The sequence below is a fragment of the Bos indicus genome, chromosome 6 (assembly GCF_029378745.1).
Source record: "Bos indicus isolate NIAB-ARS_2022 breed Sahiwal x Tharparkar chromosome 6, NIAB-ARS_B.indTharparkar_mat_pri_1.0, whole genome shotgun sequence".
NCBI lineage: Eukaryota > Metazoa > Chordata > Mammalia > Artiodactyla > Bovidae > Bos > Bos indicus.
Genome location: NC_091765.1, coordinates 92,890,386 through 92,911,460, shown reverse-complemented (window position 1 = coordinate 92,911,460; position 21,075 = coordinate 92,890,386). Strand labels below are relative to the sequence as shown.

At 43.0% G+C, this 21,075-nt stretch overlaps 2 protein-coding genes across 2 annotated transcripts; both read left to right on the top strand.

Moving 5' to 3' along the window:
* The first annotated feature begins 8,726 nt into the window (after positions 1-8,726).
* LOC139183500 (endogenous retrovirus group K member 8 Gag polyprotein-like) lies at positions 8,727-19,421 on the top strand. The gene is made up of 4 exons (XM_070790747.1): positions 8,727-8,809; positions 9,516-9,695; positions 16,960-17,045; positions 17,413-19,421. The coding sequence occupies exons 1-4, from the start codon at positions 8,727-8,729 to the stop codon at positions 19,419-19,421; spliced, it is 2,358 nt and encodes a 785-aa protein (XP_070646848.1).
* Positions 19,422-19,720: 299 nt separating this feature from the next.
* Positions 19,721-20,191, top strand: LOC139183499 (endogenous retrovirus group K member 7 Pro protein-like). The gene has a single exon (XM_070790746.1). The coding sequence runs from the start codon at positions 19,721-19,723 to the stop codon at positions 20,189-20,191; it is 471 nt and encodes a 156-aa protein (XP_070646847.1).
* The last annotated feature ends 884 nt before the right edge of the window (positions 20,192-21,075 follow it).

The following is a 21,075-nucleotide window of genomic DNA, read 5'->3' as shown; positions in this document are numbered from 1 at the left end:
CTAAAGGCACTCTTTTGGAAAGCTTGCAAGAAGTCATGGGCTCAGCCAGCTACATGTCTTTTCATTTTGAAGTCTTTGGAGAGGAAGAATTTTTAGAGCATATACTAGGTTTGGGACAGGTATAAATAATAGTTGTCATTAAAGCAGCTTTAGGATTCAGGGTGATTAGATTTGAGATGCTTGGATTACAATGCCTAGTATATCTTACTATTGCTGTTAAGTTAAACCCAGAGGAAAGAAAGTAGATCTGAGCATCCTACTCGTGTCCTCCCATGCGCCTCAAATGTAGACGTCCTTGACTGCATTTTCCATTTCCTTTCAGGCAGTCCTTTCCTGCTCACAGCTTTCCTAGGTCGTCAGTACACTGGATACTCTGAGCCAATAACAATACTTCCCGTCCCCTCTCTCAGCTGATTCCTCAGCATTCTTGTGCCCCAGAAAGTCAATTTAAGCCATGGCTTCTGTCCAGTAAATTTTTCCATACTGTTAAAAATGTATCTTCTAAAGATAACTCAGATTTTTAGAAGGCATTGGAATGATTTAGAGTAACTTTATTTTCTCTCAAATTGTGAGGTTATTTTGATTTCAGTTAGCAAGTAAGGAAAGAGTATTAATGTCTATATTCTCTGCATAGTAGAACAATATCAGCATAAAATTATAGAAGGCCTGGAATGGCCTTCTTCCCTATTCTTAACCCATATTCAGTTTCATCAGCTGTCTATAAAGACAGGGTATGCTAGTGGATTTAAACAGGTGATACGAACAGAGCTGTGTAGTTAGAGAAGTGGTTGGAATACAAATTCTGAGTAGCCATCTATTGTGGCCACACCAGGTTTTGAGTAATAATATATAAAGACTCCATGGTCAAGGAAAGGTCTTCCCTGTAGTTAAGTTCTACCCTGTAGCTCAGATGGTAAAGAATTTGCCTGCAATGCAGGAGACCAGGGTTTGATCCCTGGGTCAGGAAGATCCTCTGGAGAAGGGACTGGCAATCCACTCCGGTATTCTTGCCTGGAGAATCCCATGGACAGAGGAGACTGGCAGGCTACAGTCCGTGGGGTCACAAAGAGTTGGACATGACTGAGCAACTAACATGAACACCAAGGTCATGGAACAGTATTATTGGTCTGTTCAGTTCAGTTCAGTTCAGTCGCTCAATCAATTGGCCTGTATGTTGGCTCTCAACTGGAATGTAGTATCCTGAATCAGTGACATAGGATGGCCCTTCACCATAGGACCCAAACTAAATCAATCTCAGTGGTATTCTTGGCCCATTTTTCTGTGTCCTACCTTGGCTGCCACTTACTTAAAGGCAGAAAGTGGGAAATAAGGGGAGAGGGTATGCTGCGTAGTTCTTTAGCTGGGTTTACTGAAACTCAAAACAGTGCAAGAGAAACCAGAACAAACTAGCAAGCAAGACAACACAGATAAACAATAACAACAAATAGCAACACGCAGCCTTGCCTTTGAAGAGTACATTTCGGGTTGGTGGCTCTCCTCGGTGCCTACATTACTTTTCCCAGGTGCCTTCCCATCATGGCCTAAAAGGGTCTTCAAGGGAGTGACTGCCTAGTGCTTTCTTGGCTGGTCAGGTGGGATGCTCCACAAATGCTCCATCATAATTTGTATGCCATTTGATCTGGGAAAATAACAGCAAAGCCCTATAGCCTTTGAGTCCTTTTCGCAACTGCCTCTGGTGTCCAAGGAAGGGACAACTCAGTATCACCAGGTACACAAGAAGTGCTGTCCAAAGGGGCCGGACTAAAGTGCTAAAGGGATAAAGGGGAAGGAGCAGCTCCTTCTGTAGAGGTTGAGGGGCACAGACAGGAACATTATTATTTCATCTCTTACTTTCCTGTCTTTGCTGTCTGAGGCAATGGCTTGAACAGTGTATACTTGATTAATGTTTCTCAAGTCATGAAGGTGGCAGGAACAAGGGAGCCAGGAGAAAACTGGCAGATAAAGGACAGAAAGGCATCTCTCAGGGACTTTATATTCCTGTCAAGCTGCATTCATCCCTGTTCAATTCCCAAAGGGCTGAGATTTGGGCTGAAACCTAGCCAGATGGTCCAGATGGACCAAAAGTGAGCTGTAAGAGCAACTCTTATTCTTCCAGATCATAGCCTAAGCTGGATGCTTTTCTAATGGCCTGCTTAATCCAACTGTGGTTCTTTCTTGGTCTTCTGACCTAGGGAGAGCTAAGGAACGAACCTGTCACAGTCTGAGTACTCCATGTATCTGGAGAGAAGTTTTTCAAGCCTTTGTTCCTTGCATCAAAAGCTCCCACCTGACAATACCATGACTGACGGTATCCTCAGCCATGACCTAGATATGAGTACAGTTGGCTCTCTGTACTTGTGGGTTCTGCATCCATGGTTTCAACCCAACTGCAGATTGAAAATATTCAGAGAAAGAATTCCAGAAAGTTCCAAAAAGCAAAACTTGAATTTGCGGCTTGCCAGCAACTGTTTATGTAACATCTGTATTGGGGATCATAAGTAATCTACAGATGGTTTAAAGTATACAGGAAGATGTGCATAGGTTATATGTGAATAGTATGCCCTTTTATATAAGGTACTTGAACATTTTCAGATTGTGGTCTCTGTTGGGGGAGTGGGTGAGACGGGGAGTGTCTTAGAACTAATGCCCCATGGATACCAAGGGATGATTGTATACCTTTCTTGAGTGTTGGGGGAATGGGGAGAAAGCCTTGAGATTTTCTGATGGTTGGATCACGTCTCACACTCTACGTTCCTTCTGTTGATTTCACTGTCTAAATTTTTATGGAATCTGGTGACCATAAACTCTCACCTGTCCTATATTAATGGGCTACTAACTGGAGCCTCTCTCTCTTCACTGGCTCTTGTACCATTACTCCACAAAATGCAGCAGAACCATTTGAAAAAATATATTGATGTGATGTTGTCATCTCTCATCTATAACTTTTAATGTCTTGCTATTGCTTTCAGGATAAAAAAAAAAAAAAAAAAACTCCTACCATGACCTGGAAGACCCTGTCTAATCTATCTAGCATCCTTTTGTATTCTCTTTGTCCCTCTGTCATGCTTCCCACATTCTGGGATTTTTTTCTACGTGGAATGCTCTCTCGCTCTCTCTTCTCCCTTCACTTTCTATGAGAGGATAAGTGAAGGATGAGCAGAAGTAAACTGAACAAACACAACTTCCCCAGGAACATTTTTTCTGATCCTGCCACCCACTTCCTTTTAGGTCACTTTCTTTATTGTTGTGTGGTCTCTAAGAACCATGCTCTTTCTTTTGGAATTCTCGGCAGTTGGAAATTATACATTCATCCAATAACCCACCAGATTACAAGCTCTATGAAAACAGGGCTTTTTGTTGTTGTTCAGTCACCAAGTCGTGTCCAACTCTCTGTGACCCCATGGACTGCAGCACGCCAGGCTTCTCTGTCCCTCACCATCTCCTGGAGTTTGCCCAAGGTCATGTCCATTGAAATTGGTGATGCCATCCAAGCATCTCATTCTCTGTTACCCTCTTCTCCACAGGGCTTAGCTTGGTTTATCATTTGATGAATGAGTGGGTCAGCCTCAATATATACAGGGAGGGGGGTAGTTCTTGAGGGAGATCTTCGAAATATCAGAAGCATTCTGACTGGAAAAACAAAAGAAAGCCCACATTCCACAGAGTTTTAAAACTACTATGTTAAGGGAGTAGATGATAGCTTTTTTTTTTCTTTTCTATTTTTCTACATTTTCCAGGCAGAAAAAATGGCAAAGCATTGAGAAAAGTGAGAATTGAGAAAAGGGCATTAGATTTGATGACTTGCTTCTCTTTCCTAGTGATGTTTAATAGGCGAGTTTCAGTAAAGTAATAAAAGCCAAAACTGCGAGCAGTTTAAGGAGTAGGAGGTAAAGAAATGGCAGTGAATATAGACAGTACTTGACAAGTTTGTGGGTAAAAAAGAGGAGAGACAAAGCCACCAACTTGAGTAAGTAGCAGAATCAACAGAAAATTGTTTAGTTGAATGAAATTTTTTATGATGATAGAGACAGAAAAACCTATAGACTGAAGGGGAAGAAGCAGTGGAAGGAAACTGGAGGTTTATAAAGTTTTTGTCCTGAGATAAGAGGAAGGTACATGACACCTAAGAGGTTGTTGTCGTTCAGTTGCTAAGTCATGTTCGACTCTGCAATCACATGTATTGCAGCACACCAGGCTTGCCTGTCCTTCACTATCTCTGGGAGTTTGCTCAGGTTCATTTCCATTGAGTTGGTGATGCTATCTAACCATCTCATCTTCTGCCATCTTCTTCTTTTGCCTTCAGTCTTTCCCAGCATCAGGGGCTTTTCAATGAGCCAGCTTTTTGCATCAGATGGCCAAAGGATTGGAGCTTCAGCATCAGACCTTCCAGTGAATATTCGGGGTTGATTTCCTTTAGGATTAACTGGTTTGATGTCCTTGCAGTCCAAGGGACTCCCAAGAATTTTCTCCAGCATCACAATTCAAAAGCATCAATTCTTCAGCACTCAGCCTTCTTTATGGTCCATCTCTCACATCTATACATGGCTATTGAAAAAACCATAGCTTTGACTATACAGACCTTTGTCAGCAAAGTGATATCTCTGCTTTTTAATACACTGTCTAGGTTTGTCATAGCTTTCTATGACAATGAAATTAAAAGACAGAGCAAGGATATTTTAATTTCATGGCTGCAGTCACCATCTGCAGTGATTTTGGAGCCTAAGAAAATAAAGTCTGTCATTGTTTCCCCATCTATTTGCCATGAAGTGATGGGACCAGATGCCATGATCTTAGTTTTCTGAATGTTGAGTTTGAAGCCAGCTTTTTCACTCTCCTTTTTCACCTTCATCAAGAGGCTCTTTAGTTCCTCTTCACTTTCTGCCATAAGGGTGGTGTCATCTGCATATCTGAGGTTACTGTATTTTTCCGGGCAGTCTCGACGGCAGCTTGTGATTTATTCAGCCTAGCATTTTGCGTGATGTACTCTGCATACAAGTTCAATAAACAGGGTGACAATATACAGCCTTGACATACTCCTTTCCCAATTTTGAACCAGTCCATTGTTCCATATCCGATTCTAACTATTGCTTCTTGATCTGCATACAGGTTTTGCAGAAGGTAGGTTGGGTGGTTTGCTATTCCCATTTCTTGAAGAATCTTCCACAGTTTGTAGTATTCCACACAGTCAAAGGTTTTAGAGTAGTCAATGAAGCAGAAGTAGATGTTTTTCTGGAATTCCTTTGTTTTTCCTATGATCCAACAGATGTTGGCAATTTGATCTCTGGTTCCTCTGCCTTTTCTAAACCAGTCTTGTACATCTGGAAGTTCTTGGTTCACAGACAGCTGAAGCCTAGCTTGAAGGATTTTGAGCATTACCTTGCTAGCATGTGAAATGAGGGCACTTTGACCAGAAACTAGATGAAACAGAATATTACACAAGTTTTGTTGCCCAAGGAGAAAGGGAAGGTGGCAAGGAATAATCTCATAACATAGAAGGCATCCAGCCTTGTCTGCTGGGTTCATACTTGAGAATACAGAGGCATAAGTGACTTGTCAATGGTCAGGTAGCCTTCCAGTGACTACAGCCCAGGACTGGCTACCAACCTGTGTCCTTTCATGCTGCAAGGGTACCCAGGGCCCTGCAGCTGAGGAAGATTGCCCTGCTCTGTACCTAAGAGATTGTTCACACTTTAGGTGGCAGATTCAAGAGGAGGCTTGTGTGTGTGTGTGCAGTCGAGTCTGACTCTTTGCAACTCCCTGGACTGTAGCCCACCAGGCTCCTCTGAATGGATTAAAAACCACGCTAAAAAGTGTTTGTGTAAAAAGTGGTTACTATTCTGAATAACAAAACTTGGGATATGCCCTCGCTGGAGTTCCCAAATTTCCTTTAAAATCATAATTTGTAACCTAATTCAAGAGGTATCGTTAGTAATACAACTAGTTGAATGTCTACAACCACTCTAGCCATTGTGTTTGTGGGTTCACGGGTGATTGGTTGATACATTTTATTCACTGCCATCTAAGAGATTTATTTAGGATAAAGGGGAATGAGGAAACATGCTCTAAGATTGGGAGATGGAGGAATAGAAGACTCTGATATAGTTTTGGGTATTTTATGTGCTAGGGGGAAAACAAAAGCTACAAATTGAAGAACTTTCAAGGGCCTTGATTTTCACATTTCACATTCTAGGAACTTATTTTTATAGTTTTCTAGAAGGTTATGATGGTAAATTTTATGTTATTTTTATTTTCTCACAATAAGTTTTTAAAGTGGGGGGAAGGTATGGTATTGGAAAAAGAAACAGCAATGTTTTGCATTATACTTGGTCTCTTTTCCAGTCTATATTATCTGAAGCTACATTGCCAATTAGTGAGTCAGTTTTGTGCAGTGGTTCATCGTTATAACAGGTGTGCTTATTAATCCCCTGAATGGACTGGTAAACAAGAGATAGGGAGACACATTTATAGTCCTGGATGTTCTAGGAAATTCTAAATGTACATTTTCTAGTAAATAATTAGATTGACCCAGATGGCCACACACTTTTGGCTCTCCATAAACACTGCTGACACATATTTTAATAGAACTATATCAATAAGAAAGGTGGGCTTTCATCAAACTTGAGCTGAACTATGCAGAAGTCCATCTGAATCATAAACAAAGGTCTATGAATTTGACATATAGGCCCAGATGTTGAAGAGTATGTGGGATAGGAAGGATTTCCAGGAAGATATTGAAAAACCACGTTCCCATCCTCACAGAAGTCTTTTCAAGTTTAGTGGGTTTTGTTCATTTTACTGGAAGCTCTGTGTGTGTGTGTGTGTGTGTGTGTGTGTGCTCAGTTGTGTTTGACTCCTTGCAACCCCAGGGACTGTAGCCCACCAGGCTCTTCTGCCCATGGAATTTCCCAGGCAAGAATACTGAAGTGGGTTGCCATTCCCTACTCCAAGGGATCTTCTCAACTCAGAGATGGAACCCAAGTGTCCTGCAATGGCAGGCAGATTTTTTTTTTTTTTTTTTTACCACTGAGATTCATCTTCTCTTCAGAAACATACATATCCACTTAGTGGACTATAATTTATCTAAGGCCAAACCTGGGTACCATTCTTTCATCAGTTTCCCCACATCTTATGACCATCAGCACTTTCTTCTAATTCCCCAACACAAGTTAGAAAGTGACAACTGCCAGGACAGGTACAGAGAATTACTTAGTTCCCCTTATATACTAGACTGTGAGTCCTTTGAAGACAGACTCCTTTGTGTCTTACACAGACGAGATGGTCAAATATTTATTTGTTGGTGCTGTAAGAAAGCAGCTGCTGCTGCTGCTAAGTCGCTCCAGTCATGTCCGACTCTGTGCGACCCCAGAGACAGCAGCCCACCAGGCTCCCCCATCCCTGGGATTCTCCAGACAAGAACACTGGAGTGGGTTGCCATTTTAGAGGAAGGGACAATTCATTTCAGCTCCTGTGTGAATGGAAGGTCAGAGCCACTTTTTCCTGAAAAGCCTTCTGAGTCGGCCCTGTAAGGATTTTCTTTTTTTCTGGAAGGACCTGGTACAAACAAGTAAGAGAAATGTTTCTTTTTCTTTTCTTTTTTTCCAGTAGGCAGGGTGAGAATATGAATTTTATTTTGTTTTTAAGATAAAATACATCACCTGTTCATACTGCTATTTTCTATTCAGTTTCAAGATCATGGAGATTTTTATCTACATTGTTCTTTTTTATATATTTATTTATTTTTAATTAGAGGATAATCACTTCACAATATTGTGATTGTTTTTGTCATACATCAACATGAATTGGTATTAGGTATACATGAGTCCCCTCCCTCATGAACCCCACTCCCACCTCCCTCCCCATCCCACCCCTCTAGGTTGTCACAGAGCACTGACTTTGGGTTCCCTGTGTCATGCATGGAACCCCCACTGGCTATCTGTTTTACATGTGGTAATATATATGTTTCAATGCTATTCTCTCATTTCATCTTACTCTCTTATTCTCCCACTATGCTGGGAACAAACTCAGCTAGTGAGCAAGCATTTGGCATAGGAAAGATTCAAATATGTTCTGCCCAGAGCTCCAGAATCATCAAACACCAGTATTACATTCTCTCTAATGACCCAGGTTGAACATGAGTTGTGTTTGAAGTGACAGTCCAGCTACGACAGTGGTTTTTAAACTTTTATCTTTTGCTGCAGAACTTGATCTTTTTGCAAACAAATTTTCACCCACAATCCCTGTATTTAGATTGATAGTGATAATGTTAGTTGCTCAGTCATGTCTGACTCTTTGTGACCCCCATGGACTGTAGCCCTTCAGGGTTCTCTGTCCATGGAATGTTCCAGGCAAGAATACTGGAGTGGGTTGGCATTCCCTTCTCCAGGGGATCTTCCTTACCCAGGGATCGAACCCGAGTCTCCTGAATTGCAGGCTGATTCTTTAGGGTCTGAGCTACCAGGGAAGCTTAAGCCAGGTGGAAGTGCAGCTGCACAGGTGGCAGCAGGAGCCCAGCCCCACCCTCCTCCCTGCCCCCAAGGCATTTGAGCCGCATCAGCTGAAACGCAGACTCAGCGCAACAGTTGGAAGCCCACGGACAACCTGATGCAACCTGGTAAAAATCCAGGGAAAATATGCTTATAAAGCAGAATGGACCCAGGAAAACCCCACACAGGCTCCGCACGGTCTAGAGCTGTTGCATTTCTGCTGCCCCTCCCCCACTCTGGGGAATGCGGAACTGTGGGCGCAGGATTGCATCACGGCCACACAGCCTTTCCCCTGCCCCTCCTCCACTGGGGGCCTTTCAGCACAGGTTCTGCTCATCACATCTCTCGGAGTCAGTTATTTCTCTGGGGACGGGAGCTCTCTGTTGTAATTAGGAATTTAGGCTCTGAGTCTGCCTCCGGGCTCTAGGACTTGCTGGGTGCTGGAGCATAAGCACTGCATTCACTCTCAATTTGTCCTAAATTTGCCACTTTGTTGTTGCTGAGTCAGTCACGTCTGACTCTTTGCGACCCCATAGATTGTAGGCCGCCAGACTCCTCTGTCCATGGGATTTCTTCCCAGGCAAGAATACGGTTCACTATAGGGACAGTAATAGTACATGGTCTGTAGGGTTGTTGTAAGGATTAAAGAAGGCAAGGACTGTAAAAACCTTGGAACAGAGCCAGGCACAGAGTAAATGTTTGGTAAATGCTAGATATTGATCTTAGGTGGCTTCAGCCTGCAACGGCTTGGAGCGGGGCTTGGGTTCCCAGCCAGAGGTTGAGGCCAGGTCACAGCAGTGAAAGCACCAAATTGTAGCCACTTGACCAGTGGTCAGTGACAAAGGCCCTGGTCCTTTGGCTTTGTAGAAAAGAATTTCCACAAAGATGAAAAGTAGTGAGGCAAGTAAAATATTTATTAGGAGGCAAAAGAGTATAGTACTTGTGGATAGATACACGGGCAGGCTAAGAGGGAGAGTTCCTGAGTCTCACCCTCATGGTGGTTTGAATCACTTTAAGGCGTATTTCTTCTAGGATTCCTTTGGTCAATCATTATGATTTACCTGGTTCACAGTCCACGTTTGGTATATCTCAGGATCCTCCCATGTATGCACACGCATCTCTTAGCCGAGATGGATTTTACAGAAAAGGCATCTGGGTAGAGCATCCCTTGACAGAACTCTTCTGTGGCCTCCAAGAAGCCTTTCTGCACATGTGTGGTCAGAGGGCTCCTGACTTCATGAACGAGAAATATGTGGTCTGGACAGGGCCCAGCCTCCTTGCCCTAATTGTTCTGCTATTCTCTCATGTTGGAGTTTCAACTCACAGGAGATGAACCCTGGGGGGCCCATCTACCTCCTGCCTCAATTAGAAAATCTACCTCCTGCCTCAATACCTTTAGGAGCGCAGTTCATTTGCCTGCATGATGCAGAAAAAGTAGCTCACATGGCTTGTTTCTTTTGCTCCTAATTTTCTGGGTCACCTGACCTTCCTTGCTGGCTTCAAGCCAAACGTGTGGTTGCAGCAGTCACAGCTGTGTGTATTCCCATGCATGCATCAGTTTGAGAAGCATCAGAGCTCATCAAGGGCCACTGCTTTCTTCCTGCTCTCTGTGCAGCAAATCTTTAATGACGACTCCCAGAAACTTCGAGCAACTCCAGCTTTTGTTGGTTCTATAGCGCCTGTGTGCTTAGTCGTGTCTGACTCTTTGTGACCCTTTGGACTCTGTCCATGGGGTTTTCCAGGCAAGAATACCAGAGTGGGTTGCCATTTCCTCCTTCAGGGGATCTTCCCAACACAGGGATTGAACCTACATGTCCTGTATCACAGGCAGATTCTTTACCCACTGAGCCACTAGGGAAGCCCTTGTTGGTTCTAGATTTCCCCAAAGATACTTTGTTATTCAACCTTTATAGTGTCACAGCCAGGGTCCATGGGCAGACAAGGAAAAGCAGGAACCTCCAGACTGACAGGAAACCACACATTTTGGGTGATAATTTTCCTGGAAGCAGAAAAGAAAGGTGAAGAAAGGTGGGATCCTCTTGACTCATGAGTGTATCCTGTTGCTCATTATGCTCTCATTACAGTAAATTTACCCTTGCAGCTAAGAAGTACCCATCAGGCACTGACGCCATGATACTTCTGATCTAAATTAAATGAGGATGAAAATCTCTCATCCCCTTGGGATGATGGAGCTGGGATGAAAATCAGGGAATACAATCCCCCATCTCCTCCTTCCCCGGGGAATATTCCACCCCTTCATTTGTACACTTCTCACGACCAGCTTGCCAAAGAAGCCTGGAGCAGCTGTTCCTCACCTCTTCTGCCTGCTCGCCCTCTGACACCGTATCCTTGCTTAAATAAATTCTCACTTTACTTTCTTAATCTCCCTGCTTGTCTCCAAATTCTTTTACATAGAGGCAAGAACCTTAAATTCACCAGGAACAGTAGTTCTTTGAGCTGGACTTCTTTTTCTTGTATCATTAAACTTGTATTAAACAATTTCAGGACCCAGTGCCAAGGGGGAGCCTGGGGTGGCTTGTTCACAATAATTAAGGATTTGAAGGCAATGACCGCAGAGAATTAAATCAAGTGCAGGGCCCTTCTGTTGCATGTCCGTGAAGCAGACCCTGAGTACAAACGCCACCATCTTGAAAGCCTTTATTTTGTTTATGCCACAGTCCAGATGGGATATTCAGTTTACACAATGAGACTTCCCTGATTTTTATGCATGAAAGCTTGAATGACAGAAAGCATATAGATATTATATATGTGTGTGTGTATACAAAACACTTGTTTATTCCTTCCACAGAAAATAGTTGTAAACAAGAGGCAAGAGAGTTTATCTAAAGATCTAGATGACAGATTCTTATAGAATTAAGAAAATGATGTTTTCTCTCTGCTGGGGAAAGAGCTCAGCTCTTTTTCTTGGATTGTCTCGTGACATTTCATTTCAATGAACACCCCAGAATCTCATCTTCAGCTGGCCCCAGTGTCAGAACATGATCTCACTATTCTTAAAGGTGTTATTTGCTCGTTATTTATGAAGAGGTTGGCTGTTCATTGTCAGTACTTTTTTCACTGTGCTATGAGAGACAGCCTCATAGGAACTGAGCTGACACTACTGCTCTTAATGGTGACTCCCCCCAGAGGCAGATTAAATCCTTATCTCCCTCTCCTGAGATAAGGATTTAATTATCAATAGTTTATTGGGAGAGGCAGCAAAAGAGGGAAGAGAAGGCAGCCCCAAAAAAGTTAATTAAGCCAGCTATCCCAGCGATTGATTAGAAATGAATCACATCCAATGATTTACCAATGAGATACCATGGACCACCGAATTATCTCACCTGAGGGCCTTTAAACTCAACGCCCATCAGTCACTGATTGAGAATTGCTGAGGGGGTCTGGGCTAGATGCAGCCAGGGCACTCCGGGATGGGAAAGGTCTCAGGGACAGGCAGATGCTGGCAGCATCTGCTACATACTCAATATTAAGTTGGAAGGCGAGTCTACATTGCAAGAGAAAATTGGAAAGCAGACAGCTTTGGGTGCCAAGATCAGCACTACTAATTAGATGCAGAATGACATGGAGTAAGTTAGCACACAAGCCTGTTTTTCATTTATAAAATAGAAATATCACCACTAACCTACCTTTAGGGTGATCTGGGTGATTAGAAATGTATGAAGCATCAGACATAACCATTTCTATCGAGAGTTGTCATTAAATTGTTTTTAAACGAGTGTTTTTCAAACTAATACATTCATAGCATTTACTTGAAAATCTTGTTAAACTGGAGAGTTTGATTCAGCATACTTGGATAGGGCATGGGGTTCTGTATTTCTAGCAAGCTTCCAGGTGATACGGATACTGCTGTTCCATGGACCATAGCTTATGCAGTAAGATTTTAAACCATTCTAAAAGTTCTTTTTAATCACTATATGTAGTAAACTGCAAAATGTTTTCTCTGAATCCTTTGAGTTTCATCATAGCAAAAAAAAGAAGAAAAAGTTTGATTGTGTTTGTGACAGCTGTTAGCCTTATATGAAACATAACCAGCTGGGTTAATCACCACTATAAACTTAACTGGGGTTCCCAGGGCAGTGTTACACAAGAGAGGAAGTGCAGAATGAAAAATATATAGGATAGATAAGGATTTCAGTGTTATGGGAAACTTAAGGGAAAAAAATTGCATCATTATTAGAGAATGAGGAAAAGGAAGAAAGCCCAAAGGCCTATTTCTAAGCAATCCATGACACTAATCCAAAATTAATGCAGTGTGCTTTGAGATGTCTCCTATGTACCATCCATTATGTGGTGTAGTTATGTACGAGAATGTGTGTGATGTTTATAATCTGTTGAGGGGAACAGAGATACCCACGCAAAAACTAAGCAGTAAAAATGTGAATAGATAGTTCTCCTAAGTAGGAGAGTTTTGTTAGGCACAGGAAGGGTATTTTGGTCTGGAATACCTAGGAAAAGTACAGTTGGAAGGGGGATTTCAACTGAGGCTTCAGAGGACAGGTGAGTCTTGGGTTCAAAATGGGAATGCATAGGGAAATGGTCATAACTAACAAAATGGTTTTAGAAAATGTGCCTCAAGGCATTGTTTAGGAATCGATGATGTCAGTAACAGGGCTTACTTTTGAACTGCAGCCCACAATGCACTTACTGACCTTCAGCTGAGGCAGGCAGAGGTCAAGAAACAAGTGGCCAATAGGTGTATCACACTAAGAATGTGAACATTGGAGTCAGATCTTGGTTGACACCCTGATTTCAGTAAGAAGTAGCTGTGTGGCTTGGAAACACTGTTCACTCTGCATCTTCTTTCTTATCCATAAAATGATGATTTCATGTTTCTAAATAGGATTGTAATGATCATTAAATGAGATAATTTGTGAGAGGTCGTACATGTGTATTCCTGAGCACAGGGCCTGGTTTATATTCAGTGTATGAAAAATCATATTTTTAATAGTACGTAACATGGGCTGCCGTCTATGGGGTCGCACAGAGTCGGACACGACTGAAGCGACTTAGCAGCAGCAGCAGCAGAAGCAGCATAACCAAAGCAGAGAGGAAACAGGCCAGCAAAAGTTTTTTAAAAAGAAGAAAGAAACCTCATTGTGGTCACAGCTGTGTGCTGTGCTTAAGTCACTAAAGTCATGTCCATTGCGGTCACAGCAGTGCTTATGACCAGGAAGTTCTAGGAGGTGAAGGGGGTCACAAAGACTGGAGTACCGAGATACCTAGAAGCACATGGCTTCAGTTTATTCATCAATCACGTGCGTGCACACACCCCCTCCCTGCCCACATACATTTTAATCCTTCCATAGAAGAAAACGGTGGGTGAATGGCTGCTAGATGTGCTGCCCAAATCCTCAGGAATAAAGATGGTATTGCCCCACCACACTAGGGGTTCCTTCTAGCCAAGGAAAGCCACCTTGCTCACAGTCACACCCTGTTCTTGGGTGGTCCGTATCCAGTGGCTATTGGTGCAGGGAAGTAAGCTGAGCAACTGTGAAGAACCCTGAAGCATGAGTCTATCTTCAGAAATTTCCACAGGGTTGACTGAAGCTTCATTTAGATGGCATCACATCTCAGTTCCTCCTTCTTCCCAATTCTGTTTCCTTCCCAATTCTGTTTCCTTCCCTTCCACAAGTGATGCACCAAAGGGCTCTCCCTAATAAACCTCCTGTACGGTCATCTCCATCTTAGAGTCTGCTTGCTGGAAAATCAACCTATGACAGGGTGCACTGCTGGTGATAACTGGAGGGTATGTAGCTCTTGGTTACATACGAGGTGGGAGTGTAGGTATCAAGATGATCACAGCTAATGAATTTGGTTGATATACTGACACAAGAAAATACATTAGCTGGTACCAGTTTCCACCATTGGAGAAATATGAGGGAAATACTGATTTTAAAGACAATAGAAGTGGGTGACTTTTCTAACTGTTGAGGCTTTGGAAAAAAGATAAACTCGGGATGAAAGGGAGAGTTTCTCATATAGAGAAGCTCTAATGTCTTTTAACAGAAGAGCTGAGAAAGTTGAAGACAAGACCCTGAAACTGGCTAGTTCATCAGAGTAGCCAAATTTCAATAGAGGTTAAATTCTCAACCAAGGCAGATCTGCTATGCCCTGGTCAGGGCCCTGCTTGAGTGAAAATAAGACCCTGACGTGTGGGATGGGCAAATGCATTGGACTGATACACTCTCCCCTCCCAATCTCAACTCCAGAGTCCCAGGAGCCCTACAGAAGTAGTATGCTCATCCCTAGCCATGGTTAGCACCTTCTCTTTTTCAAAAATGATGCAGAAGCTTTTTCCTTACAAGACAGCACCTCAGGATCTGGCCCTCCTGACCCGCTTGGCCACTAGGTCTACAACTATAGGCTGCAGCCAACACAGCCAGAGGCATGCCGGGCACGAGAAGGGAGGAAAGGGACTATATCTCAAAGGATCTGCAGGATGTAGTCATCTTGTATAAACATGAAAAGTGAAAGAAAGTGAAGTCACTCAGTAGTGTCCAACTCTGCGACCCCATGGACCGTAGCCTACCAGGTTCCTCCATCCATGGGATTTTCCAGGCAAGAATACTGGAGTGGGTTGCCATTTCCTTCTCCAAGAGATCTTCCTGACCCAGGGATTCAACCCATGTCTCCCACATTGTAGGCAGACGCTTTACCATCTGAGCCACCAGGGAAGTCCTATAAACATGAAACTGGAAGATTATAGATGAGGTTGGTTTCAGTGGATGCTGGAATATTGCTTGAACCCAGAGTTTATCAATTGGAGAGACTCTTCTAGGATATGTGATTTAAAATTATGGCAAGGAATAGCATGAGATGGTGCAAACACTATCCTAGGGTAGCTCTGAAAAGCGTGAAAAAAAATAATAGCTCACACTGAGTGGGCAAAGAAATACCAGAGTTGTCATGGAAGCTGGTAGACAAATAAAATAAAAGGCTGAGAGAACTACAAATGCCAGAGTGGGTACAGTATGTAATGCTGGAAATGCCATTACAGAATTATTATGCTCACTGATAATAGGACATCTCCAACTCCCACGTGCTCACTGTGGAGGACCGGTGGTGGCACTTCACCATCTAAAGCCTACTCCGCCCTCCAACTGTGGGGGGCATGGTTCTATCCCTAATCAGGGAACTAATAGCCCACAAGCCATGGGGCATGGCCAAAAAGGAAAACTGTATCCCTGGGGGGAAAGAGGGGCAACTTACATAGTCCTACCGTGCCGGGAGCCGGTGAGGCATTCCGCTCGTGACAAAGGTCATGAGGAAGGAGGCTCGGCATACGCAAAGGCGGGATCGAGCCTCAGGAGTCCGCCTGGATATTCTCGAGCATTTTCCCCCAAAAAACCAGAGTCTGCCTACTTTATTGCTTTGTGCTCTCACCTCTGACTTTACTGGGGGCTGTCCCCTACCACCATCTCGCTCTCTCTGTCAAAGAGTTAACTTACAGCTCCAATTAATAAAGTTCCTGGGCAATTAGGAGTGTTTAACTCCAAACCCCTCAGATGGCTCTCTAACTCGCCTGACAAGTTTACCCGGACTCCTACAGCTATGCATACGATTGTTTACATTCTCCCAGCCTCAAGAGGCACGGGAAGCTTAAGATATTCAAATAGCTTAAGAGCCTCTCAGAGAGTTAGAAACTGTCAGAATAAACTAGTAAAGGATTTCATTGATGAGCCAATGCTTGTTGCCAAGTTTTTCACATCCCCTGAATTGTATCCTTGAATATGTATTAATTAATAGTTGGTATGTAGAAAAAATAAGTAGTGGCCTTGGTGTTAGTAACTTTAGACCCTTAAGGTAATAAATTCTTTCCTTTGTTGTAAACCCATTACACATCCGCCCTATAGGAATGCAATTTTATCTTCGGAAGATGGCGCCAAACCTTAAAATAATTACTCTTAGAGAAAATAAGTCTTTGTTGATAAGTCCTTGTCAAGAGTCATAAAATGTTAGTAGGCCTTCTGGCCAGAAGATGATGTAAATCACCTAAACCATTTGTATACGGTAAATTTGCAGGAAAGAAACCCTGGTTTTTGATAAGAATCAAAGACTGCTGACTTTGCATCCCCTATTATCCTCTATGTGTAACTTAGGGTATAAAAGCCCCTGTTAAAAATAAAGCTATGGGCCTTGCTCACCAATGCTTGGTCTCCCCATGTCATTCGTCTCCTTAACTTCCGGCTGAAGTCTCCATCTGAGCGTGGATATCCTCTGCGACCACTTATTTGCCTGGGCTTCTAAGACCCACTCGAGAAGGTGTCTAAGGTGGGGCACCTTCCGCTATTCGAGAGGGCGCCTGCGGCCTCCGTGGTCAGAGCTAACCTGGTGTCATGGGTTATATTGATTTTCTGCGTAAACCAAGCTACTCAGCCTCTTTTCTCCACTGAATTTTCCTACTGAGCTATCCTCATTCTATTACTCTTTATATCTCTAATTACCACTTGAATAGGTCGCCGACGCCGTCTCCCCTTCGAATACCCTGGATCAGCCGGGGCTGGTCCTCAGCAGGTGGCGCCCGATACAGGCGTTTCGAAGGTAAATCCCCAACCCCATTCCCCCAGTGTTGAGTTTTCGGGACGGATAGGACCCCACTTAGGGTGCTGCAGACCCCCCTGTAGAATAGACAGGGAGAGAGGAGTGGGAAGTGTTGAAAGTGTTGAAGAATTAGAGAGAAAAAACGATTTCTAAAAAGGCTGACAAAAAAGGCCTAATCTTTTGATAGCTAAAAGCAAAATCTTTTACTATACTTAATTTTCTGACATGGGTAATACTGAATCAAATGAAAGACAGCTCTTTATAGGAGTAATTTTACAGTTATTAGGTAAAAGAGGAATTAAAGTTAAAAAATCTGCCATTCAATCATTTTTTTCCTTTGTACAAGAGCACTGTCCCTGGTTTCCAGACGAAGGCTCTGTTAACTTAGATGTCTGGGAGAAAGTAGGAAAACAGCTAAAAACTTACCATGCAGAACATGGCTCAGAAAAGGTGCCTAATGATGCCTTTTCCTTATGGAATATTATTAGAGATGTCTTAGACCCTGTCCCAGATTCAGAAAAAGTACATCTTAAAAGGGATAGTGAAGAAAATGCTGTAGTTAAACCTACCCCTGAATCTAAAAAAGTAATCTTTAAAGAGGAAAATGAAGTCGAAATTGTAGTTAAACCTGTAGAAAATGAGAAAAACGAAGACCCGCCTGACTATTGGCAACTAAGAAAAATGTTAGCAGCCATGACTACTCAGGAACAACTTAAAGACAGGGATGAGAAACAAGATCAGCCTTCCCCAAAAGGAAGAGAGAATTTAGACGAGATAACAGCTAAATATCACTCTGATGAAGATCGGCATCTCTTAAACAAAGATGCCCCAAAAGGCCTAAGAGAAACTTCCCCTGTCAGGCCATCAGCTCCAAAGAGTTTAAGGGAAACGTCTCCCATCAGGCTATATGCCCCCAGGGACTCCCAAGAGACCTTCCCAGTTAATCCATATGTAACTTCTGCATACCAAACAGTTCAAAGAGCTCCAGAGTACAGAACAGAGAATATAGAACCTATGCCATTGCCACCTCCCCCCATACCACCTCCCATACCAAGCCGTACAGGTCCTATTAAACCCACATTATTGCTGCCACCTCCCTATCGAAGTGGGAAAATTCCAAAATCGATCCCACGGAGATGGGCCTCTTCTGCCCCTGGCGAGAAATTCGATCCCCAGCTTCAGGCTTGTTTCCCTTTAATTTTTGACAATGATGAAAGAGAACAAAAGGCTATCGACTGGGAGCCTGTTTCTTTTCAATTGGTAAAAGAACTTAAAAATGCATGTATTTCATATGGGCCTAAAGCCCCATATACGATGCAGCTAGTAGAAAATTTAGCAGGTCAATGCTTAACACCTCGAGAATGGAAATCAATTGCTAGGGCCTGCCTGTCCGGAGGATATTTTATACTTTGGAAATCTGAATATGATGATCTCGCTCGTATATATGCTTTTTCTAACCAAAATGGAGACTTTACACATATCACTGAACCTATATTACTTGGTCAGGCTGACTACCCCTCGTATGACGAACAGATGAAATTAGATAGAACTGCTATACAACAGGTGGCTGATTGTGCCTTTACTGCCTGGCGCTCATTACCCGATGGTACGGCATCAGGTGCCGCTCTATCTGATATTAAACAAAAGTCAGAAGAGCCATTTGAAGACTTTGTCTCACGACTCTCAGAAGCTGTCCAGAGAATAATTTCTGATTCTGAGGCAGCTAAACTGTTAACAAAACACTTGGCCTTTGAAAATGCTAATTCTACCTGCCAGGCTATATTGCGCCCTCTTAGAAGAACTGGATCTTTAATTGATTATATGAAACAGTGTGCAGATGTAGGACCGTCAATGCTACAGGGTGTTGCGATAGCTGCAGCAATAACAGGGAATTCTTACCAGCAGGCAGTCCAGTCCTTTTTTACTAACAAGAATAAGCCATCACAAAGTGATCCCAATAACCAAAGCAAGAATGCATTCCCTAAAACTTGTTTTTCCTGTGGCCAGGAGGGACACACTTCTCGTTATTGCCCTCAAAGAACACCCGGTTCTTATCTACCTAATCCGGCCCAACCAGCTGTGTCTGCTCCGCAAAACCCTGCCCCCCCGCCCATGAATGCTAGGTCTCTTTGCCCTCGCTGCCAGAAAGGATATCACTGGGCAAGGGACTGCAGGTCAAGACTCCACAGAAATGGAGCCCTTTTAGGCCCCGACCAGCAGTCGGGAAACGGGTTGAGGGGCCAGCCCCAGGCCCCGACAACGATTGGGGCAGACTCACTGAACCCATTCATCCCCTTCGTTCCGTCGCAGAGCTCATCAGAGCAACCCCAGGCAGCACAGGACTGGACCTCAGTTCCACCACCTCAACAATATTAACACCAGATAGCCCCACTATAAAAATCCCTACAGGAGTTAAAGGTCCGTTACCGACAGGCCTGGTAGGAATTATACTAGGCAGAAGTTCCTTAGCTATACAAGGTCTTACAATTATTCCTGGAGTAATTGACTCAGATTATACAGGAGAAATTCAGATAATGATTTCACCCCCAACTAAAACTTTCCAAATACATCAAGGACAGAGAATAGCCCAACTTTTACTCTTGCCTTATCATAATGCAATTGGGCAAACAGCCATCCAAAATGAAAGACAAGACAAAGGATTTGGGTCTAGTGACATGGTTTTTTGGATAACAGAAATTACTAAAAAGCGTCCTATGAAATCTATTCTTGTCAGTGGCAAGTCTATTGAAGGGCTATTAGACACAGGAGCAGATGTTTCCTGTATTTCTGGGAAAGACTGGCCCAATTCCTGGCCCACACACACTACTGCAAATAACTTAGTGGGCATCGGGAGAGCTCCTGCAATAGCCCAAAGTGCAAAAATTTTAGACTGGCAATTTGAGGATACCCGTGGAACATTCCAACCGTATATGATTCCTTCGCTGCCCTTCTCGCTGTGGGGGAGAGATGTGCTGTCTCAAATGGGCATGTTACTTTTTAGCCCTGATGATAAAGTAACTTTTCAAATGCTACAAATGGGCTATGACCCTTCAAAAGGTTTAGGTAAACAGCAGACAGGAATAACTGAGCCAATTTGCCCTGCTCCTCTAAAGTTCCGTGCTGGATTGGGGTATCCAAATTTTTGATGGAGGCCATTGTTTTTGCTGCCGACCCCATTACCTGGAAATCTCAGGACCCGGTGTGGGTAGAACAATGGCCTCTGACTAAAGAAAAACTACTGGCAGCCAAAGCGTTAATTTCTGAACAACTAGCACTGGGACATATTGAGCCCTCCAATAGCCCCTGGAATACTCCTATTTTTGTTATTAAGAAAAAATCTGGCAAGTGGCGACTTTTACAAGATTTAAGAGCTATTAATGCCACTATGGAAGACATGGGGGCCTTACAACCTGGGCTTCCTTCCCCAGTAGCCGTCCCAGAAGGATATAATATTATTGTAATTGATTTACAAGACTGTTTTTTCACCATCCCCTTAAATGCTGAGGATAAAAAGCGATTTACCTTTAGTTTACCAGCAGAAAATTTTAAGCAGCCTCATTTAAGGTTTCAATGGAAAGTGTTGCCCCAGGGAATGAAAAACAGCCCTACTCTATGTCAAAAATTTGTTAATGCAGCTATAGAAGATATTAGGGCTAAATATGAACAACTGTATATGATTCACTATATGGATGATATTTTAATAGCTCACCCTGATAGAGCTCATTTACAAACTGTCCTCCAAGATTTGACCCAGGCATTAACAGACAGAGGCTTAAAAATTGCCCCAGAGAAAATTCAAGTCAATCCGCCCATAACTTACTTAGGACGGGTTATCAATTCAGAAACTGTGACTCATGCCCCATTAAAATTGAGAAAAGATCACCTTGTTACTTTAAATGATTATCAAAAACTTTTAGGCGACATTAATTGGATCAGACCTTATTTAAAATTAACCACTGCTGAATTAAAGCCTCTTTTTAACATTTTACGCGGGGATCCTGATCCATCTTCTAAGAGACAATTAACTGCT

Excerpts from the sequence above, each read along its gene's own strand:
- LOC139183499 (XM_070790746.1), top strand. The coding sequence starts at position 19,721 with ATGGTTTTTTGGATAACAGAAATTACTAAAAAGCGTCCTATGAAATCT.
- LOC139183500 (XM_070790747.1), top strand. The coding sequence starts at position 8,727 with ATGCGGAACTGTGGGCGCAGGATTGCATCACGGCCACACAGCCTTTCC. Across the intron at positions 8,810-9,515 it reads CTGGGGGCCTTTCAGCACAG|GATTCCTTTGGTCAATCATT; the intron begins GTTCTGCTCATC and ends TATTTCTTCTAG. Across the intron at positions 9,696-16,959 it reads CAAGAAGCCTTTCTGCACAT|GTCGCCGACGCCGTCTCCCC; the intron begins GTGTGGTCAGAG and ends CCACTTGAATAG.